A 12,871-nucleotide genomic window follows, 5' to 3' on the forward strand; every position below is an offset into this window, starting at 1 on the left:
GAGGAATCATCTGTCCAGGTATCATAAGGATCAGCACCTGTCCCTCTAGGAAATAGAGGGGGAAGGGTTGGTGGGATACCTGAAGGTCCTGGTCTAGGCTCAGAAGGAATCAGAGGAATTATTGGATGCACCGATGAAGGCATCGAAGGCACAGGCAGGGCCGGTGCAAAGGGATTTGGCGCCCTAGGTGAGCCTTCTCCCTTGCACGTCCCCCCCCGGGTTGCACCACCACCCCCCGGTCTCGGCCCCGATTCCTACCTCATTCTCGATCACGCCCATTGACTGTGTGGTTTTCTGGGTCACAAGCAAGTTGGGCACTGCTTGTGGCCCACCAAATCTCCACTCCTCTTTGCCACCGCTTGCGGCCCCATATGACTCGCACCCAGTGGCGCACCAAGGGTCTCCGGCACCTGGGGGCCAATGCATTTGTGTGTCTCTCCAGCATCCCCCCTTAATCCTTCTTGTACTAATGCTTAAGGTCACAGAAAATCAGTGGCATCTCTAGACAGAAGAATTATTGGGGGGGGAGTCAAAATGACATTTCTTCATCACACCCACCTCTATAGCATGGATCCTGCTTTAAAATTGGTTATAAAAAAAAAAGTGTTAATAAAAAAAAAGTCCAAAGGGTCTTCTGCGTAATTTAAAAAAGCTGACCAATTTCACACTATAAAATTATTTGATAGCCTCATTCAACTAATTCTATATGTCTATGAGAGTGAAGTCTGGAATATATAGGAAGGGACAGAATGTCAATATAAATCCTGCACCTCCAGATCTCTAACTCTGTGCATCCACTGAAATTCCCCCAAACAATGGAGCTTGGATGTTTCCCTTACAGCTCATCATACTAAAAGATATTTTCAAATTCTGCTGTCACCTCACAGTAACAGCAGCAGAAACACCTTCCACTGCCAGGCACATTGTGAACTAACACAAAACCCCACAAAAAAGACACTCAAAATCTATACTGCAATCCCATTGAAACATAACAGTAATAACACCAAGGACTCAAACAACAATACCTGTGAAAAAGCAAGAGTAAATATTACACTGGGTCCTAGAATACCAATACACCACCTACTGAGGAAACAAAACAAACCTGATTGCTATAGATCCCTATACAGACACTATATGCTAGCAGAATCTCTCATAGAAATGACGGCAGAAGAAGACCAAATGGCCCATCCAGTCTGCCCAGCAAGCTTTCACACTTTTTTTTCTTTTTTCTCTCTCTCATACTTATCTGTTACTCTTGGCCTTTAGTAACCTTTTGGTTCTATTTCCCTTCCACCCCCGCCATTAATGTAAAGAATAGTGCTGGAACTGCTTCTAAGTGAAGTATCTAGCTTAATTGGTTAGGGGTAGTAACTGCCGTAATAAGCAAGCTATTCCCACGCTTATTTGTTTACCCAGCCTGTGCAATTCAGTCTTTGTTGGTTGTTATCTGAATATAAATCCACTCTGGACCACCTCCATCCTGTCTCTGTCCCTTCGAAGATATGGTCTCCAGAACTGAGCACAGTACTCCAGGTGAGGCCTCACCAAGGCCTTGTACAAGGGGATAATCACTTCCCTTTTCTTACTCGATATTCCTCTCTCTTTGCAGCCCAGCATTCTTCTCATGGTTATACACACAGAGCAGAGACAGACCCTCACCAAATACAGAATAAAGCCACATAAAGTATAAATAGAAACGGGCAGTCAAAAATGAACTGTAAAACGCATCACGCCAGACTCTATACAGTGTAACAATGGAAAAACAAAAATTTCACCATTCCTCGTGAAACAAATCAATAAAATCAATATATATATAAATCATTAATCATAATTATAGAATCATACAAATAAAATAATTTCAAAACAGCTGATGAATAGAATATCCAATAATTAGACTCATGCAAATTTTGAAAGCTTTACCAAACACCAATAAAATATTTCAAACAGCAGACACATCACATACTACCCAATAATTAAAATGGAAGTCAATCAAGAAAAATTAACTTAAAGTCACCTTTACAAACCCTCTCCAGCAGTTTTCCTACTCCTTTCCCTTGCAGGCCACACCAGAAGCAGCAGTAGCTGCTGAAGCTGTCCTCACAGTCCTCTTCCTTAGGGACCACAACCAGTCTCTTCTCTCTCTCTCTCTTACACACACACACACGTCACACCCTCAGGACCAGTTTCTGTCTCTCACACACCAATCATCTCCCCAACCAGTCTCTCTCTCTCACACACACAAGCACACACATACCAGTCATCTCCCTAATCAGTCTCTCTCTCACACACACGTCACCTCTCTGGCCAGTCTCTCTCAATCACACCAGCACAAAAGTTGAGGTATATGTATTATCACATTTGATTTTTTTAAACTGGCAGATTCGTTTCTCACATACATACCGCATACACACACACAGAAGCACCATTCCTTTCTCACATATACTTCACATACACACATACACACAGAAAGAAGATCGGCGCAGACAGTCTAGCTGATCACGTGGTCGAAGAAAGGAAGATCGGTGCAGCCGGAGACCAAGCACCGTGATTTAGGGGGTGCCACAGCAGGCAGCCAGCCCCCGACTTGCCCTGCTTCCCCCCCAGTGCCACCCTCCCGACATCCCCCCTGTTGGTCCTGTGGAGGACCAGGGGGCGATTTGCTGCTCCCGGGGCCTCAGCTGCCACTAAGCAAAATGGTGCCGTGACCTTTAGCCTTTACCAATGGTATTGGTAGCCCCTGTCACATGGTAGGGGCTGAAGGCCACCGGCGCCATTTTGCTTAGTGGCAGCCGAGGCCCCGGGGGCGGCAGACTGCTCCCAGGTCCTCCGCAGGATCACCGGGGGGGGGGGGGGGGGGCTGGCTGCCTGCCACGGCGCCCCGTAAGTCTCGGCGCCCTAGGCACAGGCCTAGCTCGTCTAGTGGTTCCTCCGGCCCTGGGCGCAGGCATCGAGGGCATCGATGGATGGCTCGGTAGCGCCGACAGACGAATCTGCACCAATGGTTGGATCGGTGGCGAGCGACGTATCGGCATCGATGGCTGAGTCAGGACTCCAGATGGAGGGATGCGGAACGGTGTTTCTCCTTCCGATGACAGAGTAAGTGGAGAGGGCACCGGAACCATCGGTAACCCGGGGTCCATCGGTGGAAAAGCAGCAATGAGCGCTTCCATCCTGGATAGCAGCGGTGCCAACACTGCTGGAATTGGGTCGGTGCTCGGTTCCACAATCGGTACCGGTGTCAGTGCTGGAGGAACCTGAAGTCATTGCATCGCCTTGTCGATGGCCTCCTGAACCATCCGGTCCAGTTCTTCTCAGAGACCTGGAGCAAGCAGCCCCGGCTCCGGAACAAAAGAAGGAGGCAGAGGCATAGCCGGGGGGACCACCATTAAAAGAGTAGTCGCGGTTCCCGATCCCCTGTCAGGTGAGGGTTGCCTCGGTGACCCGGTCGCCGAAAAGGTCGGTGCCTTTTCTGGACGGGGGTTTTTTTCCTATGGCAGCTCGGACGATGGCAAGGTCAATGACTTCGCTCCCTCGATGGCCGGAGACTTACGATGTTGATGTTTCTCTCTGCGATTCCCTCAGTCCTAAGGGGGAGTAGAAGGTGTCGAAGGCTGAGATGTCATGTCTGCTGGACGGTCACCGGCCGGTGGTCGATACTTGCGCGAAGTTGACAGTGCCGGTTCAGACGACGTCGATGCAATGGACGGAGTCGGGGTTTGAGCACGGAAGAGAAGCTCCATCTTCTCCATTCTGGCCTTGCGATCTTTTGCTGTCATTAAGGCACATTTGGTGCAGGTTAGGACATCGTGCTCTCGTCTAAGACACATTACACAGACTTTGAGGGTCTGTGATAGACTTGGTGCAATTACAGTCCGGGCACAGACGGAACCCCGACGCCATGGCAAAAATTGAGCTGCGGTATGGTCGACGGCCAATAGGCTGCGAGGGCCAAACTCGACGGTAATCGACGGAAAATGGGTAAAAACTTACCGGAGTACCACGGCTTGAAAAAAGTTAAAGGAGTGACCCCTGTGGGGCAAAAACACTTTTAGTAATTCCGTGAGGAAAATTCCTGTCAGGAATCTCTGCAGAGCTCCTTTACCGCGAGGCTACTGCTGCGTGGAAAAAAGACGACTGAAGGGGAACCCTGCTGGCTGCAGGGTTAATGCCATGCTGGGCATGCCCAGTAGGGGCCAGTCAAAGTTCTGGAAACTTTTTGACAAAAGTGTTCCGTGATTGGGCTCCATCCTGTGATGTCACCTATATGTGAGGACTAACATCCTGCTTGTCCTGTGAGAATACAAGAAATAAATAAGGCGGATTTCAAAACCCCAGTGCTTGTAAATCCCAGGGTTTATACATGTGGCCGGGCCTTACGTGGTCTGGGCCAATTTTCAAACTGGCCCAGCCATGCATGTAAGTGCCGGGGCCTCAAAAGGGAGAGGTCCGGGGCAGCCTAGCCCAGGACAGCACCATTCCTCGCTGTCCCGGAGCCTCGTGCGCCAGCCAGCTGCCAGCACATGCAAGTTACTTCAGGTCCGGCCCTGAAGTAACTTGCACAATAAAAGGTAAAAGAATTTTTAAAAAGGGTTTTAGAGGGTGGGGAGGAGAGGGGAAGGGAGGTTAGGGTAGGGAAGTTCCCTCCCTGTCTGCTTCTTAATTGCAGCAGACTGGGCGGGAACTGGGGAAGGCCTCTATCTTGTTGCCACGCGAGTTTGCGATATTCCACTCCCCCCTTGTGCGTGTGCACGAGCGTATTTTTTAAAAAATCTGGCCCATAGTGTGTGATTAGTCATGCATCTTAGCATCATGTCAGGTATGTCACAACGCAAAGCACTATATGGGGAGGTAATAAGGGTTTTGTGCGTGGGGGGGAAAGCACATACAAACGCAAATACATGCTAACGGCAGGCAAAGGAGGCAATTAGCTAATCATAGGCAATGCAGGGAGCTGCGCTGCTACTGCGGTTTTTTTAACGTGGGTTTTTTACCACCATGGTCAGGGCATGGTAAAGTGTCAGTGCTGACTCCGGGGGCCTAAGCTGGCATTCGAGTGTCCTGAAAACCATCTTGCTGAGCGCCTATCTTGGTGTCTGAGTGGCCAGCTTAGCCAGGTGCTTTTCTTGGCGTCGGAACGGCCAGCTTAAGTAGGTGCTTCCCTAGGTGCTTTTCTTGACGTCTGAGCAGCTAGATTTGCGACCAGCTGAGTGCCTAGCTCAGTGCTCGAGTGACCAGATACACGGCCGGAACATCTAGCTCAGTGCCTGAGCAGCAAGATTAGCTAGGCACCTTTCTAGACACCCGATTGTGCAGATTTTGCGAGCAACTAAGTACCTAGCTGAATACTCAAACGGCAAGGTAAGTCTTTCTGGGCGCCCTATCGTGCAGATTTGTCTGTCACGAGCAGCCTGATAGACATTTGGCTAGGTGTTTATCTCGACTTCAGAGTGGCCAGCTTAGCAAAACACTTTTCATGGCATCTGAGGTAGGTGCTTCCCTGGGTGGACAGATACACAGCCAAAAGAGTGGCAAAATTGTGAATTATCACCCATGAAAATATTTTCCATATTTTCTGCTGCAGTTATTGGAAATATTAAAAATACTTTCCAGGGTCATATTTTCACTAAATAGAGAGACCTGTGGATTATTGGCATTGGTTTTGAGTGCGGATGCAGCTGCTTATTACATAGGCCCTGTATCATGCTTAGATATGTGCATTTTTCTGTATGTGCACCCCCTTGTGAGCGCCGATCCTGGATTTTATAACGTGCGCGCGCATGTTATAAAATCGGGTGTACATTTGTGCGCGCCGGGTAGCACGCACAAATGTACCCCATGTGCGTAGGAATTAAAATCTGCCCCTTTACCTTTGCTTATTATTGGAAGCTCACACCCCTGATCAATCACTGGAAATCTGTGGTTGCAGACAGCGCTATAATGGAAAAAATCTCCTTCTCATTATCAAAGAAATGTGGGACTTACAACACCATTTGGAAGCCTTACTGGCAGTGGAGACACTGCTATAATATTTCCCAGGTGTCTGATCCGATTGCTAACTGGCTCTGGCCATTTGGTGCTATATTATCATTTCTCTATTGTTACATCCTATAACTAAAAAGTATTAAAAAAAAAAAAAAAAAAAGTAAAGCAAACTGTAAAATGCACATTAAGGATTTCTTTACAAACCAAAAAAAAGAGGAAAAAACAGCAGTAAAACAGCAAGCAGAAATGTTCATAACTCCCTGTTTTGGGCAACTGTGCTCACATTGTTTTAGAAAACAAACACATGTGCTGAGGTGGAATCAAGTATTTGATTATAAACTGTTATACATTTCCCACTTAAAACAGAAAAAAATTAAGTATTTGTCCCTATGAGCTCTGATTTTAGTTCCAGTTGTACTATTTCATTAGTGTATTTTTAGTTTTTTTTTACTTCAGATATTGAGATGGGAGCATATACATTGAAAAATGTCTCATTTATGACATTCAGTTACCCAAAACTTTATCTGAATTTCACTACTCCAGTGTATTAAATATAAACTAACTCCAAAAGAGCACAGGGTTGGGGAGGATGGGACTGAGTGATTGCCTGCCAAGTCGGGACCAGACTTTGAAAGCTCACTGCTTATGTCCATAAATGTGTGTTCTAGCTAGTGGGGAAAATGCTTTCACATGCTCAACCACACCTCTGGTATAACAGACTAACAGAAGACTGGAACATGCAGTTGAAAAATGTTGCTTTTTAGTTCTTCCTTTCCGGTTCATTATGGGCATGAGGCTTGTCTGCATGAATGAAGATACGTTCACAGCATGATGTTCAAACTCACATGCCAGGCTGGTAGTAGTACTTAGCATTTTGCCAGGGTCCCCCAGCAAGAGGACCCTGCAATACTTTACCAGCAAGGAATCACTTTTGACTTTGAGGCTCATACTGAAAAGCTAATTTTCTTTTTCAGGTGGTTTTCTTGGCTCATGACCCTGTTCATCGTCATTACATCATTGTCTTGCTCATCAGCCCTTTTTCCTACACCGTGACCGCTGTCGTCAGTGATCCACATGAATAAGCTACTGGGACAAAATATTTGAGAAATCTCGATCTGGATAAGAATGCCAAGCCTTGTAATTGATTCTGCTTTGTTTATTGCTGGTACTGGAGTTTCTGCCTCCATCCCCCACCCCCAATCCATATATTTTAAATGTAACAGTCTTTCAAATAAATATTTCCTCAAATTTGCCTGGATTCCTTTTCTGATGTCTTCTTGCACTTTGTGTTAATGGACAAAAGTAAGTAACCGACCACCATAATGCCTGCATCAGCTGTTAGACAATACATAAAGGGCCGGATTTTCAAAAGGTTACATGGGCCGGGCCTATTTTCAAAAGACCCGGGACACGCCTATGTCCCAGGGCTTTTCTGGATGGGGGAATGGCGGGGTGGTCCAGGGGCGTGGCCAGGCAGTCCAGGAGACGTGGCCAAGGACTCCGGCACAGGGGGGATTGCACGCTGGCAATTGGCCGGCGCGCACAAGTTATGCCTGCCGAGGGGTAACTAGTGTGCACCCCCTTGTGCGCACTGACCCCTGATTTTATAACATGCGTGCATGTTATAAAATCGGGCGTACATTTGGGCGCACTGGGTTGTGCACACAAATGTACACCTGCGCGTATGTTTTACAATCTGCCCCAAAGAGCCTTCAGAAATAAAGGTTGCCAAATAGTAACTGAAATTTTGATTGGTACGTTACAGATGTTTTGTTAAATTATTTTGATTTGAGTGGCTACTCTCTATTCATAATGGGGCGGATTTTAAAAGGAGCGCGAATAGGCCTACTTTTGTTTGCGCTCAGGCGCAAACAAAAGTACGCTGGATTTTAGTAGATACGCGCGGCTCCGCGCGTATCTACTAAAAAACCTGGATCGGCGCGCGCAAGGCTATGGATTTTGTATAGCCGGCGTGCGCCGAGCCGCGCAGCCTACCCCCGTTCCCTCCGAGGCCGCTCCGAAATCTGAGCGGCCTCGGAGGGAATCCTCTAACACCCTCCCCTCACCTTCCCCTCCCTTCCTCTACCTAACCCACCCGCCCGGCCCTGTCTATACCCCCCCCTTACCTTTGTTGGGGGATTTACGCCTCCCAGAGGGAGGCGTAAATCCCCGCGCGCCAGCGGGCCTCCTGCGCGCTGGGCCGCAACCTGGGGGCGGGTATGGAGGGCGCGGCCACGCCCCCGGACCGCCCCGGGCCGTAGCCACGCCCCCATACCCACCCCCAAAACGCTGCCGACACGCCCCGAAAATGCCGCGATGACCGGGACCGCCCCCGACACGCCCCCTCCGAAAACCCCGGGACTTACACGAGTCCCGGGGCTCTGCGCGCGCCGGGAGGCCTATGTAAAATAGGCTTACCGGCACGCAGGGCCCTGCTCGCGTAAATCCGCCCGGTTTTGGGCGGATTTACGCGAGCAGGGCTCTGAAAATCCACCCCAATTTGAACTAATCTTCTAATGAAACTTATTCATATACTTGCTGGGCGATATTAATAGTCTGTCAAAGTTAAGTTTTTCTTAGGGCCCCAATCGGATCTCTACTAAAAGACCATGGCCTAATAGGTCAGGGCAGGATGGCATAGAGCAGAGGTTCCTAAACCAGTCCTGGAGGACCCCCACCCAGTCTGGGTTTCAGGATATCCACAATGAATAGACATGAGAAAATGTGCATGCTTTGGAGGCAGTGCATCCAAATCTCCCTCATACATATTCATTGTGGTTTATCTTGAAAACCCGAGTGGCTGGGGGTCCTCCAGAATAGGTTTGGGAACCTCTGGAGTACAAATTTGCTCCTGCTTGCATAACAGCAAGTGAACCCTAGTATTTGTGTGGATTACTAGTTTGGATTTCAAGAGAGGAGTGTTTCCTTTTATTTCTATTAATTTTTCAGAGTAAAGGTTCAAAGAAAGCAATTTTCAAATCAAACCCAATGATTGTAAGTAAAGTCTAAGATATTTTTAAGTAGTATTAGGCCAAGTGATAGCCTTGTTCATTCAGCAGATGTAGAGGAAGGAAAAGAAAGGATACTAGTCCCGTACCCAACCATCAGAGAGGAAGAATGTAATACTTAACCTTAACAGATATCTATCAGGTACACAGAAGAGAGTTAAGGAGGTGCCCATCAGATACACAAGAAAGAGGAGGAAAATGGAGAAGTCAAGATCAAAAGTAGTATATAGGGTAGGGTTTTCTCAAAATAATTTTGAGAAGTTGTGTCAGCCAATTATTTCCTTCTGGGTCAAGCCCCACCTGCATCCTGCCCCTTTCAGCCAATCAGCATTCATTTCCTAGTTTAGCCCCACCCCCTTGAGGGTGGTGCCTAAGAGAGGGGCACAGTCATACAGTTTGTAGAAAAGCTACCACATGGTAGCTCAACTGTAAGCAGACCTGACAAGTTTGAAATGCTGTCTTATCACCATTGAAAATGGATTCCTATGCAACCTCTAAAAGATATGAAAAATGACCATGAAAACATTGCAAAATTTCAGTCATCATGAAAAACAAACAGACCTTAATAAAATGACAACACATCACCAGAAACAGTTTTTAACACTAAGGAACCAGCTGAGAAAATAAACACAAGATAAAGACTGTACTACCCAGTTAGAGTGTGGGTAGCTATTCATACCACAACCGGTAACTGAGGACTTGGCTAAAGATGCAGAGATATTTGCATGAGTTTGCAGAGATTGCTGTGGAAGTCAGGTGAAAGCTAATAAACATAGCTGTTAAGACTGGAATCAAAAGAGATCAGTCTGCTGCTAAATGGGAGAACTTACACTTTATTTAAGAAGCATTACAAAGATGACCTTGGGCATTCAAGTCATTTGCAGCTCCAATGTTGATTGTAGTTTATTTTAATGAACTTGTTTTTCTTTTTGAAAACTGTATAAGGAATCTATAATGAAGTAACATCAAGAAGAATATGTAACTTAAGTATTCACCTTAAGGCAATGGATTTCTGTTCAGAAAACAACTTTTACTGCTCATTTTGGAAAAGAATTAGAGAAATGAAGCTATGAATTATTTTAGTACCTCACATCTTGCCCTCAGGCAAGTTTAATGTTCAAAGCATCAATTTTTGCCTGTTTTTTTCAGTTGCTGAAGATTAAAATTATTATACTTTTTTCCCATTGGCTCATAAACCAGAAATCAATATGAGTAAGATTTATTTCTAATGATTTAAGAGCATTTCAAAATCTGGTGATATCGGTAGCATCCTGCTTCCATATCCCCCTCAAGTATGTTTAACTTAAACTGGCTAGAGGAAGGACATTTTACAGAGGAGATGGGCTCTGAATAGGCATTTGACTGCCCCAGATTTTATAAGGGACATTTCATATGCCTGGAAGGAATACATAATGCTCAATGACAACAACAAAAAAGTAAAGCTGTTTAATATGTGGGATGCTGCCAAGTTGCTTCTACAGGGACAAATTACAGCGTTACCATCAGCAATTAAAAAATAAAAACAGGCCAAAATTGATGTTTTAAAAGTCAAACTTGCATAGCTGATATAGAGGAAAGATAAGCTACTGAAAAAAACTAACAGGAAATGAAAACAGAGAGCTCCCAAATGACATTATTTGAAACTAACTAAAAGCCATTTTTATGAGCATGCACAGCCAAGTAAACTTATTTTGGCAGTTGAAAATGATTAGAATTAAAAAGCTAGAAAAATTCAAACTAGTGTGGGGAGGGAGCAAAGCTAAATTCAGCCAAATCACAGAGTGCTTTGATGATTGTAATACCTTGCTGTTATCAGCTTCTCCAAATACTCTAATCCTTGCGAGAGATAATCAAGACTTTCCAAAACTGGATGAGCATTTTAGGCAGTATGTTAATGGTCCAACCACTTTGGAGCAATCAAAAGGGTGATTATGGGTTTTATAATTAAAGTTGCAGGGCCAGAATATCTCCCACTAGAGTTATATGGAACTTTGAAAGACGGTTTGGCTCTACTTCTTTTGGAAATGTTCAATGATGTTCTGACAAAGTGAAATGTATCTAAATCATTTTATCATTCTCTCATTTCTGTGATTCCCAACGAGGGAAAGAATCTGTTTTCACGTGGCGTAACCACCAAGCAGCAGGCTGAGAACCAGAGAAACCAAGTTTCAAATTCCACTGCTGCTGCTGCTCCTTGTGATCTTGGGCAAGTCACGTCACCCTCCACTGCCTTAGGTACAAACTTAGGGCCTGGATTTACCAAGGTTTGTTTTTTTTTTTCCATTCTGTATTTATGGGAAAACATTTTTACTAAATCAGGTCCTTATATTGTAAACTCTCTAGGGTCACAGCAATACTCCCAGTACCTGAACGTAATCCACTCTGAAGTACCTGAAACATGGAATATAAATCAAAATAAACGCACGCCAATTATAGACCAATTTATTTGATAAATTCAGAATGAGGGCAATAATCAAAGCCAATGTTTTGCCCCCAGAAATGGGCTTTTTGATAATTAACTATCCTTTATGCAGATAAAATGCACACATTGTTCAACAAGCATACTTTTATCCACATATTGGAGACGTATTCCCACAGCTAGGGATAGGTTGGGGAAGGCAACAAAGTTTTTCCAAGCAAAAGCATACACAGAAAAAGCAGGTGCAAATCTTATTTTTTTCTGGGGCATTTTAATTGCTGCAAACCCTTTGGGGGAAAGTACCTGCCAAGTTTGCACCACTGTAAGCAGCTTATTGCCCGCTTTATGATCTTTACTAAAATATTAAGTTTTTGAATTGAGAAATGTTAGCTAGGTGGTGTATCCTGACCAAATAGGATTTATAAAGCTGAGATATAGTTCAGATAATAGTAGACACTTGATTATTGACCCTTAATTGAATATAAAACATTAAAGTTGTAGAAAATACCTTTTTATTGGACAATCTTAAGACATCTGTGCCTAGCTTTCAAGAGTTATTCTAATCACAGATGTCTTAAGATTGTCCAGTAAAAAGGTATCACCTACAACTTGTTTGTTGACCCATAATTATACATATCCAGTGGGCTATAACAGCAATCACAGTTCTGTATTCAATTAAAGATTTCAAAGTCAATTTTATTATTCTCTCACCAGACCCAGCAAAAGATTGATAGGTTTAAGTGCTTTGTTTGTTTTTGTGTGTTAAAATTCTCATCAAAATCAAATTTTGATAAGTGGATTTAGCTTCTTTTGCTGTAGCGAAGGTCAATGCATGGACTTCATTTTTTTTTTTTTGTCAGGGTAGATACCAAAATTGCCCTGTATTGTCCCCATTTGCCATGCTGGCTGAACCACTCGCAATTTCAGTATAGAATAAAAGAGGCATTTTAGGAGATTATGGTGAGAGATGAGAGCATTCTATATTTTTATATGGAGATGATGCACTTGTATAGGGGTGGCCAACTCTGGTCCTCAAGAGCTACAATCAGATCTGGTTTTGAAGATATCCACGATGAATATGCATGAGAGAGATGCACATACACTGCCTTCATGCATAGTCATTGTGGCTATCCTGAAAACCAGGCCTTTTTGTGTTCTTGAGGACTGGAGTTGGCCTCCCTTGCACTAGTATCTCTAATGGATTTAACGGTGTCTCTCCACAATAGCGGAATTTGGGTTAGCTTCAGGTTACATGGATGACTTTTTTTTAAATCTGGCTCCCTGTCACCAGTAGAATCACGTTCAAGATATTAATTAAGATCTATAAGTGTCTCAATTCAACTAGACTCATGTCTTATATTACACCAAGTGTTCAGCTAGATAACTACAGCATCAAGGTCTTTGCTGCAGTGCTACTGGCTACTCAGTCTCTGCAAGTTCTATTTATTTAAAAACATTTCTA

At 44.7% G+C, this 12,871-nt stretch overlaps 1 protein-coding gene across 2 annotated transcripts in view; it reads left to right on the plus strand.

Moving 5' to 3' along the window:
* TTR (transthyretin) overlaps nt 1-7,238 on the plus strand; it is a 52,573-nt gene extending 45,335 nt beyond the window's left edge. For both annotated transcript variants that reach the window (XM_029591176.1, XM_029591177.1), the window contains exon 4: nt 6,957-7,238. In XM_029591176.1, the coding sequence (XP_029447036.1) occupies nt 6,957-7,064 (108 nt within the window). In that variant the 3' untranslated portion in view covers nt 7,065-7,238. The remainder of the gene's footprint in view (nt 1-6,956) is intronic.
* Nucleotides 7,239-12,871: the final 5,633 nt, after the last annotated feature.

The sequence above is a fragment of the Rhinatrema bivittatum genome, chromosome 2, assembly GCF_901001135.1.
Source record: "Rhinatrema bivittatum chromosome 2, aRhiBiv1.1, whole genome shotgun sequence".
Taxonomy (NCBI): domain Eukaryota; kingdom Metazoa; phylum Chordata; class Amphibia; order Gymnophiona; family Rhinatrematidae; genus Rhinatrema; species Rhinatrema bivittatum.